Source organism: Larimichthys crocea, chromosome XV (genome assembly GCF_000972845.2).
Source record: "Larimichthys crocea isolate SSNF chromosome XV, L_crocea_2.0, whole genome shotgun sequence".
NCBI lineage: Eukaryota > Metazoa > Chordata > Actinopteri > Sciaenidae > Larimichthys > Larimichthys crocea.
The window spans coordinates 3,377,297-3,396,621 of NC_040025.1; the positions used below are offsets into that span (position 1 = coordinate 3,377,297).

Genomic DNA, 19,325 nt, shown 5'->3' on the forward strand with positions numbered 1-19,325 from the left:
GACTAAACTCAGTCACCAGTTTATTAGGTGCACTCAGCTGAAACTACAGTCCTGCAACAGTCCTGTCCAGTACCATCAGAGGTGTACTCAAGTCAAATAACTTTAGGTTTAACTGGACAACATGAAAAAACACTTGCAACTCCACTTTGACTTCAAGATCACTCATGACAAAATACATACAGAAAATTGCAAATGTACATTTACCAAACATAACTACAGTTGTCCCTCACTATAACGCGGTTCACCTTTCGCGGCCTCGCTGTTTCGCAGATTTTTTTAGTGTAATTTTGCATGCTTTTTTTTTTTTACAGCGTACTGTACAGTATGAAAGTGCATTGTGTTCGCCGTCCTGATTGGCTAAGGGAGTACTGTACAAAATGAAACGAGGGACCACTGTATTGCAAATTTCACTCAGCTGCAGTTTGGACTTTGAGATGCAGTGTTGCTATCAGCAGTCACAATCTGTTCTTTATGAATTTCCTCCTTAGTGTGCAACTGTATGACAGCTGACACATTAAATGAGATGATTGTTTTTGGATGGAAAGTGTATTATTACACGTAAAGAAAATGAAACAACAGTGGAGAATCCTGTGTGGCTGATCTTGAAATCCTGTAATAATAGTTATGAGTGAATGTTGTTGAAACTGACAAGTCTTGTTGTTTTTGGAAAATCACCCGCCCAAAAGACTGGAAAAGATGTGAAATGCTAAAAGAAAACAGCTGGTGAAACATCTTACAATAAATGAGGTTAACTAGCAACAGGTTAGTAGATTCCCAGAGAGGTTGAGTTTGTAAAGTAAAGATGAGGAGGGGTTCACAACTGCCAAAGACTGTGTTGACGAATAAAGGAATACGGTTTCTCAATGTAAAATTGCAAAGAATCTGTGGATTTCATTGTCTACAGTTCATAATATCATTACAAGATTCAGATTCAGACAAAATAATGTCTGCACACAATATTGGAGAAAACCAATATTGGATGTTATCATGGGGCCCTCAGATGGCACTGCATCAAAAACAGACACAACTGTATGATCACTGCATGAGGCTGAGGAACACAAAGCAAAGAGGAAACCACTACATCCAGAGATGCCACCACCTTCTGTTAGCCAGAGTTTAAAAAACTGTCATGTGGTTTGACAAATCATGGAAATCATGGAAATGAGCTCATATGAAATTTGTTTGGACTTGGAATTGAATTGTAACATCCTGCTTTTGACTTTGGACCTGAATTATAATTTCATAGCCAAAACTTGAGACTTGCAAAACAACTTGTACACAACTTGCCAACTTGAAGAATATCCACCAAACTTACCAGAGGAAACACAGGCAGGCAGTGGGAAAGGTCTGTAATAAAGAATAAAATAATAACATCAAGGTTGAAGCAATGTGTAGATTGAAAGTAAATGTGAGACTGCCATCACATGTATATCATTCAGATTCATTCATCAGTATCATAAAAGAATCCATTCATTTACCTGCTGCTAAAAAACAAAAATAGTTTCAGTTCATTTGACTTTGTTAGAGTAAAACATAAAACTACTTTTAAGAACTGGATGGATAGCATATCTGATATGTGAGAGAAAGACAGGTGCTCGATTATAGACTGTTATTGTTTTTGACTTAAATGAGCATCAGGTGGTTACTGAAATGATAAAAGATCTGTCTTTAGTTCACCTGTTGTCCCTGCTGTTGTCCTCTGGAACCCGAGACATCAGAGGGTTCAACTGATCTGACAAAATATCAGATGAAAGAGAGAAATTTACATTTATAATCCTCTTCTGCCATAATGCAGACTGTTAATCTACACAAAACCCTGTTAAGATATTAATGAGATGATTTCCATTTCACAAATGATCACAGTTAACAACGTGAAACTACACAGTGTTATATCGAACTCAGACTGCTAAAGCCTCATATTAACTTCAAATAAATTGTGGAATATCTTTGCACAGAACGAGGACTGTGTATTTTGACCCCCATCGCTGACATTGGAAGCACATTAGGAGGTGTCTAAAAGTCAAATATGAACAAGAGGAATGGTTACAGCAAGCAACAACTGCACCTGACTGTCTGTTTGAAGATGGAAAAACTTAATTTATCCTTCAAGGCAGAGACCATCTCAGCAGTGATTTGAGACATAAAGGAATCTCACCAGCGTCAGATTGGTCCATTGTTTGTGAAGCAGCTCACGGAAGACGGCAAACTTTAGTCTTCAATGCAGTCCTTTGAAATTCTTAAAAGATTTTTTGCTGTGGTCATATCCAATGAAAAGCCCTCACTCTAAACTGTTTTTGACTCCTCAGATACAGAATGAAAGAAGCTCAACACTGTAGAATGATTTTGATCAGTCCAACACAAAACTGGAACTTCAAGCTTCTGTAACAAGAACATTCCTCAGACATAATCAACAAAGGTAACTGTCAGTCTAACTCTTTTCACACGTCATGCTGAACTTTGAATGCACACATAGAAGAAAAATAACTAACTTGTCATGGAAGACATCCCAGTAACTTCTAGTAAGCAGCGCCCAGTGGCTGTACATTATAATAAAACAAAAGAGAAACTGAGAGCTTGTGAAAGGGGTTTATTTTAGATCATTATAACAAAAAAATACTTTGTACACGATCCCATTATAGAGAATAAGAGCTTCATCCTTTACTAAATCTGAGCTGAGTGAGTTGAAGTGTAGCAGAGCTTTGTGTAGCTGTTCAAATGTTTATGTAGCCTGGAGAAGTTAAACTGGCACAGGACACAAAAATATCTTTTAAGTTCTTTATTCAGAGCAAGAACATTTTGTCTTCAGCTCAGACATAAAAGTAAAAACTTTAAAATCAAAAGTTGTACAATGTTGTCTCCAGTTTACACAGTTGTGGTAGATTTACAGTGAATGAGTCTCCCTTCTATGCACAATAACACAAAAATATACCTTTTGTAAGATAATCATCTTGTAGAGAATAATAATAATAATAAAACAACGAGACACCATACACAGCTACTCATATTATATACATATTTCCCAGAAGACTGTGAACCATCCGATGACATTACTAAAGATTCCTCACAGGACTATGCTTTGGACAATTCTCTTCATTTCTGTCAACATCCAACATATATACGATTACATTAGCAGATAATATCTCACCATATGTTTGAACTCGATATCTTGTGCAAAAGCCACATTTTACAGATTGTTCTCTCTCTCTCTCTCTCTCTCTCTCTCTCTCTCTTTCCACAATCAGAATACCTCAAAAGTGATTCATGTAATGTAATCAGTTATATAACTAGTTTTGAAAAAAAAAAAAAAAAAGATCACATCCTCTTTGACCCAGTTTTCATATCCCTCCCCCTAAAACCTCCTTTTCCCCAGGAACCACTGGGGGCTCCCCTACTCAGCGTCTTGACTCCTCTTCTGACCCCTGTATTCCCACCAGCAGCTATCTATCACCATCTATCCAGGACCCAGATTTCTCCACTCATCCCTTTATGTCTCATGGATTAAAATCATGATAGGGAATGTACAAAGAATTCAAGAAAAGCTCCATGAGGATTGTAGCTGCACTCAGAGCCACAAACATCCCTGACAGCCCGCTGTGAGCGAATGAGGATAGAAAAGCTCCTACAACTGCCCCCAACGTCACCCCCAACCGTCCTACGAATCCATAGCAGTCTAGTGCTTGTCCATACTGGTCTGCTACAGCCCCTGCTGCAGAAAGAGAAACCCCTACTGCCCCTGCAACCCCTATCAGAGCTCCTATAGTGGGACCTGGTAGGACAGGTAGAGTCATCTTTATAGCACCTAAAACTGCTGTACCAGAAGCTGCAGCAGTAGCACAGATTTTAAATGTTCCACCCCTTTCCCAGGACACAAATAATGACATTCCTACAGTTACAGTCCACAGCAGAGAAGCTAAAACTCCAACAAAAATGGCCTCTACTACAGCACTGTCGATGTTTGTGGATGTTGGTGACTGTAAGGAAACAATCTGCTGCCCTGCATAGTTATATACATCAGAAATGATCAACATCACTGGCACAGTTACAGCGGTTAGTTTGAGGGAATGTAATTTTTCAAATGCTTTCACAGCAAAAATTATAGGAGTCAAAACAGCTGCAAGATTTAACCTAATTTTGAACAGAGAACTTAATATATATGTAATTAATTCAGCAGCTGGTGTAAAAATCAGACCGCGTTGCAATACAAACATATCATCATTTAAGGACAAATTCATGATTGGTAACAAACCCAATATTCCAACTGAAATAATAAGCCACTCTAAAAAACTAACAGATACAGAAATGGGTAGAAACATTTCTAAAGTAAAGCCCAGAATGTATCCAGTTGCAGTGACACCCATGAGACATACCAGGCCAGCCATAGCCAGGGCCTTCCCCATCGCTGCTTCACCTTTTTTTTTAATCACCAGTGAATATGTTGATAATCCAATATAGATACCTGCAACTAATGACAAGGTTGAGGAACAAACACCAAAAATTATTGCAAATATGGATATCCTAATGTCATGCACTTGATTATTAGACTCCCACTGTAAAAATTCTTTCCTTTCAAAATGATGTTCAGTGTCCATGATGTGAAACTGCTCCATGAACAGCCTGTTGTCAGCCAGAAGCTCCAGGGACTGAAGCATAACGACTGCTGTCGCTCCCAGCAGAAGACCTCCTGCAGCTCCTGACACCAGTCCAATGCAAAAGATGGAAACAACTGCTGCCAACCCTGAGAGAAATTCACCGCTTTTAATGAGACCATTTCCATTTCACAAGTGATTACAGTCGAGAACATGAAACTACAGGGTGCTATGTCTAACCCAGATTGCTGAAGTCTCATATTAACTTCACTTTGGAATATGTTCTTGCACAGAACGAGGACTGTGGATTTTGTCCACCATCACTGACATTGGAAACACATTAGCAGAGGTCTCTAAAAGACTAATATGAACAGGAGGAGTGGTTACAGCAATCTGCACCTGACTGTCTGTTTGAAGACAGAAAAACTTTTAGACAGAGACTAAAATCTCAACGGTTTAAGGCAGGGGTGTCCAAAATTCTTTTAAAGGCTGAGGATTTGACAATGTGAAGATGCCCAGGGGCCAATGCTAACATTTAAAAAAATAAAAAATCACCAATAAAAGTTACATAGCAATGCACTGTTCTGTAATTATTTTGTTTTCGTTGTCACAATTAAAAAAAAATGACAATGTCACCAAATATAAGCCAATCAGGCGTGAACAAATCTAAAAACCAGTTCTTCCTTTTTTTAACATCTGTAATCAGATAACAAAAAATGAATTGTATGGAATACGTTAAACTTGCATGAAGTTGATACAAATCTGAGCCTCATGTTCAACATGACTTATTATGAGTAATGCAAAGTCTGTTAACATTTAAGTTTAAAACATATCACTCTTCTCTTTAACAAAATCATTCAGAAAGTGATATTTTGTGTCACATCTGCAGATATATAACACCAGCAGTTATGTCCTTAGAGGTTCGAATGCTTCGTTTTGTCAATCAAAAAAGCCAAATCTTCCAGACATACATTATCTGACAATCCTAGGAGGCCATGAATAATATATTAAATCTGAAATTGAAATCTGACAGCAAGCCGTGATTGGACCCCGGACCATACTTTGGACATCCCTGGTTTAAGATATAAAGAAAACTCACCAGCGTGAAATCGGTCCATTATTTGTCAAGCAGGTCACAGATGATGGCAAACGTTAGTCTTCAATTTGGTCCTCTTAAATTCTGCAATGTTATTCAAATGAAAATCCCTCATTCAAAACTGTTTTTGAGTCCTCAGATACAGAATGAAGGAAGCCTCACAATGTTGAATAATTTTGATCAGTCCAACACAAAACTGGAACTTCAAGTTTCTGTAACAGAAACATTCCTCAGACACAATCAACAAAGGTAACTCTAGTCAAAATCTTTTCACATGTCATGCTGAACTTCCCCACTGAGTAAAGTTGGTGAAGTATTATTTAATATGTTACTTTAAATATTTAAAAACAATCTAATAGAATTCCTGACATTGGACATGTGAAGACACAGAAACATAAAACACATTGGCCATGATGCTGCCAGCCAGCTTTATTAATGTTTACTGTCCATGTGTTGGCCCAGTGAAGAATGTTGATGATCAGGTGGAGATTCGGCCATACGGTGCTCTTCATCTTTTCCTCACATCGATGGCTTTGCTCTCCTGCTCCCTCTGTAACAGACAAACACACAGTATGCTGGTCATGTTCAGGTCTTTTGTGTGTCTTTATTTTGCACATGTAAAGATTCCAGAATCGAGGGGTGCATGTTATAGGGTATACTGAACACTAGCAAAGCCTGACTGTTTACCTAGAGTCAGAGCTAAAGTTTTATGTTGTGGAGCTTATGGTCCAAAAGAACTTTGTCTTGTGTCCAATATAATTGTATTTTTCCTCAGGCTGGACATCTGCCATTGGAACAGTTCTAATTGGCATGCCACTTGGAGTTCCCAGGAGGACTTCTGTTGGGATAATCACTGTAAGTAGCTGGACTCAACTGTACTTCAAAAGACATGTCATGACATTACTTGAGTATTGTGCAACTTTCTTGCTACCGTCATCGGCTGCTGGAATCTGAACAATCCTGATTTCAAATAGATGGTTTTGATAGTTTTGGTTTGCAGTGGATTAGTCATCTTAAAACCAAAAGGTTCCTGGTTTGAACCCTGACTGGGGCCTTTTGGTGTGGAGTTTGCATGTTCAGTCCAAAGACATGCACTTAGGTTAATTGGTGACTTTAAATTGGCCGTAGGTGTGAATGTGAGCGTGAAAGGTTGTTTTTGACTCTATGTGTCCTGTGATGAACTGGCAACTTGTTCAGGATATATGCCTCCTAGTGCCCTAAGTCAGCTGGGATCGGCTCCAGCCCCCCACGACCCCAATAAGCTTAAGCAGCTACAGAAAATCTTATCTTATCTTATCTTATCTTATCTTATCTTATCTTATCTTATCTTATCTTATCTTATCTTATCTTATCTTATCTTATCTTAATGTTGTAATTGGATCTAAGATCTATCTGGACACAATCTTGAGCATATTCAATTTTTTCAGAATTTGTAATGCAAGCGCAGCAGAGCAAAATCCTGAGCAAAAGGACAAACATAACCTGATGGGCAAACAGTATATGATGTACATAATGTGGCTGAGGCTTCCACAACCATAACACAGTGGCATATTTTAGTGCCACCTGGTGGTTGATGAGTAAATGACCTAAAGGTTGAAAACTACTGTACTTTGATGGAATTCAAATGTGACAAATGTGTACAATATCTATCGAAGTATTATCTAGAAATGTAGCAGCATACACAAAATAAAAATACAAAATAAAGAATATAACTGTTGTATTTACTATCATTCTAATAAATTATGAGTATCACAATTATTAAATCTTCCACACAAATGCAAATATGCCTATGGTTTGATAGAAATCAAATAAAGACTTTTTAACGCGTAAGGCCACACAGACCACATTATGCTTATTTTTCCAAGCAGTACTGGCTTTGCATCATGCATATAGTCAAACTTGAAAATCTATATTTTTTAAAAAACAATAGATGATTTTAAAGTACTGAGTAGCAGATGTGATGGGAGTGCCCAGGAGCTCCTCACAGTCCTTCTCATGGAGGTACACACATGACGAAAGCCTACTGTGGCCAGTTTCTTGCGACAACTTGAATCAGGGTATTCATGTGGCTGATAGTGTGGGCCAGAACATTAGGTGCTGGGGGGAGATGCCCAACACTCCCAGGTTTCTGGCCTCTGTAGCCAGCTGGATGTGTTGGAAAATGGCTGTGGCTCAGGAGGTAGAGCGGGTCGTCATCCAATCAGATGATCGTCTTTATGTCTTAAGGTATTCTTGGGATACTGAACCCCCAAATTGCTGAAATGTGTGCCATCAGTGTGTATGTGTGGTGTATGAAAACTGAAAACTGATGAGCAGTTGGCACCCTGCATGGCAGCCGATGCCAGCAGCATATGAATTTGTGTGAAGGAGATGTAAAAGCGCTTTGAGTGGTTGGAAGAGAAAGGCCCATTCACCATTTAGAATATGAAGAAGAGAGAAATACATTTTGAATGGAATATTTCCAAAGGCTCAGGGTAAGGGTGGGTTAAACTCTCCTCACGCCTGTTCCGTTTGTTGACTGAGTCATTAACACAAGTTATCCCAGAGGAGAATCAACTCTTTACAGCCTGATTCCATCACAGCGACTTTTCCATAGACCAGGAACCATGTCAGGAGCTCAGGAACCATATTTGTGTTTTACAGGTCCAGTGTGTCAGATTTAGGTGGCTCTCTTTACAGAATATGGCAAAAATGGAATCTAATATGCAGAACTATGTTTTCATTACTGTATAATCAGCTGAACATATCCATCTCTGTCTTGTGTATTTATACTTTTTTCACTGAACATCACAAACAAAAATGCAGTTCAAATGTTGCTTCTCAAACATGGATGTGTGAAAACTCGGTCACTCGGTTACTACTCAAGGTGAGAATTTCTTTGTTTTGTTGTTGATGTGGTTGAACATTAACCTTTAGGTACACAAGGTGGAGCCAGAGATGACACCTGAAGTCTCACGAGTGCTGTAATCTCATACCATCTATTTACAATTATGTGATATACAACATCTGTATAAACAGTTCTCTGTTATAAGATCAGTTATAAGAGCTTTAATTTACAATGCACATGTAAACATACTTTTTATGAGTACATGCTTTGCCATTTATGGACTTTGTACTGTTGATATGAGCGCCTCTTGCAAATTTAAATGGTGTTTTTGTTTACTTGTACTTTCAAACTGCTATTTAGGGCTTCATTTTTACTGTTTAATTAATCTATTAAATGTTTCAGTGCATTGTTAATAGATCCATTTTGGATTCAGTCTTTTATTTAGTGATGATTTACGAATCCATCTTTTTGTCCACAAAAACATGATAAACAATTTCTAATTTGAGGAAAACAATTATGACCCATGGGTTCACGGTTTCTGGAGCTTTCGACCAGAACTACAGTCACAAACACTTTCCATAATTAAGCCAACGAGTGCAGGGCATCTTGGAAAGTTAGAACATCTGCCAAACTGAATAAAGATTGCTGTCTATTTCAAGAATGTACATTAAGCTGCATTTGCCATCTTTTTTTTAATATATATTTTTGGCCGTTTTGAGCTTTATTTGATAGAGACAGCTGAAGAGTGACAGGAAACGTGGGGATAGAGAGATGAGGAATGACATGCAGGAAAGAGCCACAGGTCGGATTCGAACCCTGGGCCGCCGTGGCAAGGACTGAGGGTTTGTACATGGTGCCGCTGCTCTACCAGCTGAGCTAAATGACACCTTCATCTGATCTTTTAGATTTGTTTTTGTCACATGCTCCCAGGTTCTGTACCCAGCAGAAGTCCTTCTTGATGTCTTTGTGTCAACACACCACTGTTTGCGGTCTAAAACATTATTCAAAAAAGTGCTGACACTCTTGAAGTATGAGTGTTTTGAGGCACATTGGCTCATTGCAACTTTGTGTTGACCTATATAATAATGGAAAGGTGGGAAGCATATTAGCAGTGACACATCGGTTATAATAAATAATGTGACAGTTTCAACAGCGTGAGACGCCACATTTCTCTGTGGACAAATTTATGGTCAGTCAATGGGTAAACATTGTCTATTTCAGGAACTGACTTCTATGCTTCAACATACTCACGAGGTCATACCTGTTATGTTTTTATCAAACGGGGATTTGGGATACAGTACCTGCACTTATCAGTTATTTTGGAAACAGATGGAAGCAGCACTTTCAAACAGCTCGGTGTCTAATTTTAGAGAACGCTCTTTTGCTTTCGCTGAAATGCTTTTGATTTTTTTTTTTTTTTGTCTTGGATCCACCGCCTAGATTCTTTATTAAAACATAAAACATTGATGCAGATGGAAGCAATGAGTGTTCCCCCTTCGCTGTGTTTACAGTCAACAGTAGACATCATTTTACTCTGTGTACGATATCAGGTGCCTTCATTTACTGTATATGCAAGCACACGTAACACACACACACACACACCTGTACACTTACTTAGCATGCACACAATGAACCAAACAATGCTGCTGTTGGATAAAAACGTCTTTTCAGATACATTTCTTACACTATCTGAAGAGTTTTATACACAAGGTGTTGGGATGTTCAAGTGATCAACTGATAAAGCTAAAACTTTCCTTTCCTTGAGTTGGATTTGTGCTCTGTTGTTTCCAGTAAAGAAGGGTCCTGACACTCCTTTCCAGTTTCAAAATGTGTTCTGAGGACATGTGTGTGATACCCTGTAGCATATTTTTACCATCAACAGCAACCTCTATAGTGGTATGAATTCCTAGTAGCACAGATAACAGGGCCTCTTGGAAAGGAATGCTGCCCTGCACACATTTGTGAATACACCTCCTGCCATTCCGATAAATACTTGAGGGCTCAGGACTTCCTTGTTTTCTGTGTATACAGCCTGTATTACCTGTTGTCATTGGAGACTCACCTGTAGCCTGTAGTCGAGTGGGAAGAAGAGACAGCGTGAAGAAGAGACGAAAGATAGTTTTAGGACAAAAGTTGGAGGTGAAGTAAGATGGGGTTTTGACAGCAAGAGCGTGAAGAGAAGAGAGATAACCGACAAGTAAATCTACCGACCTCATCGCCTCTCGTCATGTCTTTTTCAAAGCCACAGGAGCAGCTCGTCTACGAGCTGAGTTGCCCCATCTGCCTTCAGCTCTACTTGGATCCGGTGGTTCTCCCCTGTGGCCACAACTACTGTCGAGCCTGTATCTGGAAGACCTCTGACACTAACCAGAATGACAAAACACTTCCCTGTTGCCCAGAGTGCCGTGAAGAGTATCATGGTGTGGAGACCCTGCAGAAAAACTTCAAACTTTCCAGCATCATCGAGGGGTTCAGAGCCACAGTGCTGCAGCTGGAGGGGCATCCCGAGCCTGAGGCCGAGAGAGCGGTGGTTTTCTGCGACCAGTGTATAGATGAGCAGTCGGTGGCTGTGAAGACCTGTCTGAAGTGCGAGGTGTCGCTGTGTTCCAGACACTTTCAGAGACACCAAGATAAGGAGTCTTTCAAGGGACACACCATGGTGGAGCCCCTGAATGAGCTGGGGGTGAAGGCCTGTGCCAACCATCGTCGTCCCCTTGAGTACTTTTGTTCCGACGACATGACATTGCTTTGTGCCACGTGCTTCAGAGAAGGCCATCACCAGAACCACGATGTTCTCACCTTCAATGTGGCCGAAGAGGAGATGAGGCGAGCACTGGAGAGCCGCAGCAAGGTAGTTTTGTTGTTTTTGTTAACTAGACTTCTATTCCACACAGCTAATAAAAATATAGGGAACTGTTGCCAAAGTAAATTACAGGATATTTTTTTAATGCTAAAAGGCTAAGTTTCCTGGAAAGAATGCAACTTGTTAGTAATTATAGAAACATTAGACAATTAAACTAGTAATCTAGTGATTGTTCTAGTCGTTGCACGGCACAATTTGTATACAGGCAAACATACAATTTGACGAGCAAAGAGAATAACTTTTGCAATAATAAAGGAATCATGAAAGTCATTTTTACTTCTTTCGATTTGCCCTTTAATTAGCAGTAAATTACACTGTTCATTCCAGGGGGCGTATTCAAATATTACGTCTACAACATGCAGACTGTTGAGTATTAATTCATACCTGTGGGAAACAACAATGAAAACGTGACATTTGATCTGGCATTGTGCTTTAAGAATGCAAAAACTGTCTGACTGATGAGATTAGGATATGATGACTTCTGACGGGGTCAGGGTGAGTTCTTAATGACATGTGACTGAATACTTAAAATACATTTGTGCCTTTTTAACAGCTTGTTACAAGAAAAGTATACCCAGTCATTCCAGATTTGCTTCTTGAAGTGTTAAACGCACACAAACACTTAAATGCATTGATTGCGTGTTTGCAGGCGGTCTCCTGCAGGCTGCAGATGACTGAGACTCTCCTGCAGAAGACAGCAGAGGAACAAGGAGCCTCTGAGGCTATCGGAGACAAACTGGTCAACAAGGCCCTCACTCTCATGGACAACATGGCTGCATTAGTGGACAGGTAATATACTGCACGTGACTCAGTTAGTCCTATGCTGGTTTCTCAGTCCTCGTCTCTCCTCTTTTCAAGTTAGCAGGGTTTAGTTGGACAAAGTTGATGTCATGCACTGATCAGCGGTAGGCTACGTTCTAAATAGGATCTGATAATAAATGTTGGGTTATTGTTTCTTCATTTTTTCTTACCATTGTTAATTAAACCACACCCAGACAGTCCTGATAAAGCAGATTATTTGAATGTTTGTGAACTATTAATAAATAAGATCTGTAACTCTGAACACAATCCTAACTTTTAGTAAGAGGCTGTATGATGCAAGTTTTTTTTGTTTTTTTTTTAAAGATGTATAAACTCTTGTTTACATCGTAGTTGAACTGGGTTTTGTTGGATTTTCCAACCTGTATTATAAATCACAGGTGATGTATGACAGTAAGATTTATAACACACGTATCAGATTACGAACAGCACTTCCTCATTCAGGCTTGAAGAACACGATCAACTTTCACAGATAGGAATATGTGCCAAAATTCATAGTACATGTGATGTAATCAGCCTTTTTACTGCCAGCATCTGTCAAATATATGAAGCGAGCTACATGAACAACGGTTCACAAATGCTCCGTTCCAAGGCTGGATTTTTACTGCAGTTATTAGTGCAGTAACAAATATTAATGCAAAGTTTCACTCTGGCTTTCTATATACTCAGCTAAACATGAATTAAACATTGGACAATATCAAAATATTCAAATCACCCACTTATCCAAATGAATGTATGAAAATGTGAAATAAATATTCATATAGAAGCAATTATAGTAATAATAGAAGGGAAATTCTATTTATAGGTGGAAAACCACTATGATGATGTTTTCTGATGGGAGCTCCTTTTAATGTACTGTTGTCGTGTTGTGTTCAGGTACAGGGAGCGCCTGCACGTGCTATTGGAGGAGGAGAGAGGCCAGCGCAGAAAAAGCTGGCAGCTCGGCCTGAGTGCACTCGAAGAGCAACAGCATCAGTTACTGGAGGCCCAGCACAGTGCCACAGAGGCCCTCAATGAGACAGACCCATGCACATTCATACAGAGGTACAACACAGATCTATACCGCTTGTACAAGTAAAATCAACAAATGCATAACATGAGTGGGAAATCTCTCACTGAAGTCCAGTGAAAGAAATAACACCTCAGCATACTGGAGAAAATGCAGTATTTTCACAGATGAATGGACACTATTAACTATTAGCTCTTTTACAACATACAGAGGTTTTACACATGTAGTATGTGCAGATAAGTTTACACACTTTGAGCTGAGCTTTATGTAATGATATGAAGATCAACCGAGGTGATTCCTCTGCTCTCCAGGTTCGTGCTGATTGAACATAAGCTGAGAGAAGTTGTCACAGGCGGCATTCCCTCTAAGATCCCCTCAAAAACTCCGCTCAACTCCAAACGTCTCCAGACAGGTCTCAAAACCCAAGACTTCCGCACAGAAATGGTCCGCCTGCTGGATTCTTTCCATATCCTCCTCAACCCTTTGGAGCTCACCTTTAACCTCTGCACTGCCCACCCCAGCCTGGTAGTCTCCAATGATCTGCGCACGGTCAAGTACAGCCCCTCCAAGCAGCAGTATGCAGAACACCCTGAGCGGTTTACAAGCGCACCGCAGGTCCTGTGCAACCAGGGGTTCTCGAGCGGCGAGCACATTTGGGTGGTAGAAGTAGGAACAAGCAGCATGTGGTCTGTGGGTGCGTGTCACAAGAGCATCCCTCGGCGTGGTGACCACAGTCGTCTAGGACACAACTCTGTGTCCTGGCGCCTGCAGTGGAAAAACGGCAAGCTGACGGTGTGTCAGTCCTCCTGTAATGTAGCTCTGAGGGAAATGATAACTCAGCCGCTGAGGATTGAGATAGCACTGGACTATGAGGCGGGGACGTTGACGTTCCACAGCACCAAAGGGCGCAGGGAGCACCTTCACACCTTCAGGGCTGTGTTTAGGGAGCCGGTTTACCCAGCATTCAGTATCCATTCAAACACACCAGAGTCCTGGATTACACTGCACAGGGGGATGTGAACACTTCTATTGTTTAATATTTCCCATGCATAGGATTTTTTTGGGTGTTCAAGCAAGTTGTTATTCTTTATCCAAATACAGTAAAAAGTGCAGATTGACTCTCAAATCTGCCATAATGCTGCATTCATGTGTTCTGTAGAGGAGAACTTCCTTACTCAGCGTCCCACAATTCAGACCTTTAGCTACCACAAATAAATCCTCAACCTCTGGGAAACCTTATAATCCTATACTAATATACAGAAGTGTTTATTTGCTATCTACATTATGGAACTGGAGCATTTTAAAGACAAAATCATTTGTTTACAACATTTTTTTTATTCATGATTAGGGTGATTTTTAGTATAGTAGATCAATGCAGTAGTATAGATCAATGTAGGTGTTTCATAAATTCATTCTGGGGTTTTGGGAGTTTTTTTTATTTATTATGTTTTACTTCTAGCATGTTGCTGTTTGTGTGTCTTACTGAAAGTCAAGTGCAAGTCTGTGTTTGTTTTGACATTGACTGACATTTAGACAGAATATGAGACATGCTTGTGTTTATACTACAAATAAACCCATGATAAAGTGTCTGCTGGCAAAATGTCTGTGCATCCATGTGTGTGTGTGTGTGTGTGTGTGTGTGTAGATCGTATGAGGACAGAGTACAGTTGACAATTCATTCATTAAAGCGTGCTTTAGTTTACGACATTGGGGTTGCCAGGTTGCTCTATAAATAAGTAACATAAATTGATTTAATTGACATAATTCTTTATGTGACGCACGTCATTTACACATGATGACACACGAGCAGATTTAACATACTTCATCTACCTCATCAACATTTAAATAGTAAAGCTTTCTCTCTTTTAGGTTTTATACAGATCTGTGAGAGGGGGGTGGTGGTGTAATCTGGCAACCCAGATCCCATCTGTCACTTATTCTGTCATTGGGCAGGACGCGTTATTTCATGATAGTAACACTGCTGTACGCAAGGTCAAGACTAAAGCTGCCACTTAACGCCAGGAGACATGGGTTCGGGAGAGAGCACGACCAGAAAAGTGTCTTTCGGTGTCGACGATGAGGACAGAGTCCGGATCCTTCGGGGAGTCAAGGTAATGCTAATTTAGCCAGCGCTCTGATAAGCCATGCTAACTTTAATATCACGCCGAGGGGCTAACTAGCCGTTAGCTCGTCGATGCACGTTAAACCGGCCAGCGGTTTGTTTTCAAACTGAACCAACGGTAAGTCTGCGACCTGTAAAACAAACGACCGCTGGAGTGAGGAGGATGTAAAGGGATGCAGGGGCTGGGTCAGGTGGATGTACGACCCTGAAACATCACCCTTTTTTTTTTGTCCGCTACGCCAAACTCCAGTCATGATACGCTGCGAGTTATGTGTGTGCCTTATTTATCGGTAAAGAAACGTGTCCTGACAGATGACCAACGTCTCATAGAAACCTCCAGGGTCTTCTGGTAAATTCGGCATGCACGTTATCCACCCAGCAGAGCTAAATTCATTAGAAATGTCCACATTTTCACCGATTCACACTAGCTACAGACTACACTAAAGATAACGAGTCCGGCTAGCATTTAAGCATTTAACCAGTCGTATACGTTGCTAGTATTTTGTTGGAACATGTCAGGTGCAGTGTGTATGCATTGCTAAATAAAGGAGAGATTCTCATGAATAACGTAACAGCCTCATATGCTTCTGTATGTATGTTATGTGTATGAACATAACCATGGCTTAAACTCGGCAGTTTTCAGATGAGCTTTGGTGTGCACTGCTGCCTTCAAGTGCTTTTGTAAATGTCGGGATTTTACACAACCCACCCAAATCATGATAATGTAGCCGTAAAATACTAATTTACTCCACGTTTAAGCTTTTTAATGTAATATAATTATAGCAATGACTCTATGTTATTAATTATGGTTTGTATGCCCTGGGGCTACATAATTAATTTAATGATGCAGCCATGTAACAACAGTACAATTATTCTGCAAGTATTCTCACATCCATCAAAAGGTCTTTGCACATGGATTACATAATGGAATGAGAATGTAATTGCAGTAGTTTCCCATAGAGACTATCAAACATATATATTTTTTACATAATGGAAGATGGTTTAAACTGATAATGTAGCAAGCTATGCACAAGAATAAAATGGTTGGGTACAGGTAGAGCAGTCCTGACCACACCCGGCAGTGATGCGAGGTGTGGCCACACCACAGGTGTGTGGATATCTCAACAGACACTTTTGCCTAGAGATGAGATCAGCCGTGCTTTTCACCTTGATATTATCTTTAGTCTTTAACAATAGGTTGCTTTTAAAATGAAAGATTAAAAGGTTACAGCCAGACGCACACACACACACACACACACACGTATGACTGCCTGCAGTGCTTCTGCAGCCACTGCAAGTCTGCAAGTCTGCTGGATTTGAGTCAAATTTCCCACTGGATTTGAAGGCATCTTCAGACCTAGTCAAGTTTTTTTTTTTTTCAGCAGCTGCTGAAAACAAAAAATAAACCCATGCAATCCGAGCAAGTTAGGAGTTTATAGTCTGTTTGTTTACATGCATATCAATAATTAAGATTAAAAAAAAAAAAAAATGTCTTTAAAAAATGAAAATGTTAAGCCGTGCAGATAATCCTGTTAACCAGAACTTCCCGCACATTCAAATGTTGTGAGTCACAGAAACAGTGAGTCAGTGACTCGTACTGCCTACTGTGGTTTTTGGTGTAGCTAACCGATGTTTAATAATTTCTCTGGACGCACACACATAAAACAAAGCTGCAGTGACCCATTATTTTCTGGCACACGTCACTGGTTTATGTGTTTTTCGCCTTAGATCAATGTTCCTCCAAAAGATAAAGTGATACTTGAATAAAGCTGAGCACATGGTGTGCATGACACTCCGGTAAACTGTTATTGAGCTTATAGAAGCTTTCAGAAAGGCTTCTGTAAAGAAAACAAAGCAAAGAATGAATACATGTGAGGGCCATCTTAGGCTCTCTGTTTTGTGTTGACGTCTTTGTCTTTTTTGTGTGTAGCTATCAGAAGATGTTCTCCAGAGGATGAGAGGAGTAGCTAACATCCCACCAGAACGCACATCACCAACCTCAAGCCCACAGAAAGACACAGGTACCATGAACCTTACAGTGTCACAAAGGCTTTTCCTGAGGAAGACCTGAACGCTAAAGGTTGCTGGGTGACCAGGTTAATGTGTTGTTTACATATCGTCTAGACTAGAGCACATCCAGACCCACGCAGTCTGTGTCCTCAAAGTCAATGTGTCAGTTCAAACCTGCGGACTTATATTTTCTTGTTTATACATGCCTGTGTCAAGTGTAAGAGATGCCCTTGCTTGAGGGCTAACATAAATGTCTAACAGAAAGCCAGAGTCTCAAACTAACTAACAAGTCAAAGACGACCCGGATGAATAGTTTGGTCACTTAAGTTCTGCAGTAAAGATGGTTTTCACTCGATCATTGATTTTAAACTGACGACCCCTGACTTAGTGAGATATTTCATGGATATCACTGGCACTATATTCAGTATAAAACAGTATCAGTTGTTCTGTATAACTGTACAATTAATCCAAATAGTGAATGCAGTAACTGCAGGAAGGTTGTAAAATGAGCGTTTTGGATTTAGATTATTTCCTGTGAATGTTCATTGATATTTTTGGGACCTTTTTAATTTTTAATACAGTTCTCTGTTGTGAATATGATGGCCCAATTTTAAAACATAATTTTCAGAAGGAAAAACAGTGTGTAGGTTTTAGGACATTTGAAATTGAATTACACCTATACTACAAATGATATCTACAGTGTATTAGGGCTCATTTGAAGAGTCGCCAAGACATAGTTTCATACTTTCATACTTTGATATCTACTCTCGTCTTTGTGCAGGTGCCTCTCGCAGCCCTCGACCCCAGCATCGGGCCCAACCCAGCACCCAGTCCAGTAAACCAGCCTCCTACGCTAAGGAAGAACAGAAAAGGTGGGTTGAAGAAAACGTGGGTTTGTAATACAGGTTCTGATTGGCTGATGACAATTCATGCTGATTTATGCCTTGTAAACATCCACACACACACACACACACACACACACACACACACACACACTATATTCAAAATAGCCACATCCTAATAGGAGCTCTAAACTCTTTCAAACTGGTTTTATTTCACTTGGTTAAAAAGACTTTGGTGAAGCACTGGTGTTGCACCTGCATTCTTTTTAACATTCAGTCAGGAAAACTGCCAAAGGACAGTATGCCCCAGTGCAATATAGTGAGAGATATTTTTTAACAACCTCTGCATCATGCAAAAAAAAAAATCACCTGTTATACTAAGACAATTCTAACCAATGTGTAGCTTTTCATACACAATCGAAATATCACCAAGGTACTTATTCCATACTGCCTTGTACTAACAGTTTATAGCCAAAGGACAAAAGAGACGTTTTGAGAGGGAGTTGCTTCGGGTCGGATGGCCATCAATATTCAAACACTGAGAATATATATATATTTGAACAGTATAAAAGTTTTCAGTCACACATGGCTCCTTTCTACAAGGTCTACACTAAAAAAAAAATGCAGGCCTTCAGTTGCATAGAAAATTTCCATCCATTTGTATTACATCGGTTGAATATAAATTAACTAATAAACTTAATGTGAAGCAAGTCATTAGATTTATGTAATAGTACTAATAAACTCAATGTGCTTCCACTACACAGTAGTGTAGTACTAACTAGGTTTATGCATTCAGTATTAATAAAGCCAATTTGTTTGGCCAAACCCAACAGTGAAAATTAATTTAGTCAATTTGAGATCATTAGGATGGAACTGTACAATTTGAAATACAGTCCAAATAAGTCCTGCATCTTGGCCTAAAACTTTTTTTGAGTTTAGGATCAGTGACGTCTCATTGAATCTCTCAACACATAAGACAAAAAAAATGTGGAGATCAAACTGAACAGATTATTTATTTTGCTTGGTTTGCTTCTCAATCACTCTTAGTACTCATTCCTCTCATTACAGGAGAACTCATTTTATCATGTAAGAGCACAGCTTCCTGTAGATACCCCACATATTTGACCAGTTTGATGAAATATGGTAAATGC

General features: G+C 39.7%; 3 protein-coding genes across 5 annotated transcripts in view; 2 read left to right on the forward strand and 1 right to left on the reverse strand.

Moving 5' to 3' along the window:
• Positions 1-2,395, reverse strand: part of LOC113747714 (uncharacterized) — a 5,015-nt gene extending 2,620 nt beyond the window's left edge. The window contains exons 1-3 of the mRNA XM_027288535.1: positions 2,156-2,395; positions 1,678-1,732; positions 1,316-1,347 (exon numbers count right to left, since the gene is read on the reverse strand). Of these exons, the coding sequence (XP_027144336.1) occupies positions 1,316-1,347; positions 1,678-1,732; positions 2,156-2,174 (106 nt within the window). The 5' untranslated portion in view covers positions 2,175-2,395. The remainder of the gene's footprint in view (positions 1-1,315; positions 1,348-1,677; positions 1,733-2,155) is intronic.
• An 8,122-nt stretch (positions 2,396-10,517) lies between these two features.
• On the forward strand, positions 10,518-14,785 carry LOC104919267 (E3 ubiquitin/ISG15 ligase TRIM25). The gene is made up of 4 exons (XM_010731240.3): positions 10,518-11,360; positions 12,022-12,161; positions 13,068-13,235; positions 13,512-14,785. The coding sequence occupies exons 1-4, from the start codon at positions 10,737-10,739 to the stop codon at positions 14,218-14,220; spliced, it is 1,641 nt and encodes a 546-aa protein (XP_010729542.3). The 5' UTR covers positions 10,518-10,736; the 3' UTR covers positions 14,221-14,785.
• Positions 14,786-15,103: 318 nt separating this feature from the next.
• chchd6a (coiled-coil-helix-coiled-coil-helix domain containing 6a) overlaps positions 15,104-19,325 on the forward strand; it is an 86,177-nt gene continuing 81,955 nt past the window's right edge. The window contains exons 1-3 of one of the 3 annotated variants that reach the window (XM_010731237.3): positions 15,104-15,311; positions 17,253-17,343; positions 18,114-18,204. In XM_010731237.3, coding sequence (XP_010729539.1) covers positions 15,228-15,311; positions 17,253-17,343; positions 18,114-18,204 — 266 coding nt within the window. In that variant the 5' untranslated portion in view covers positions 15,104-15,227. Of the gene's footprint in view, positions 15,312-15,585; positions 15,672-17,252; positions 17,344-18,113; positions 18,205-19,325 lie in introns of those variants that run through there. The other 2 variants (XM_010731238.3, XM_027288529.1) reach the window with 2 other exon arrangements.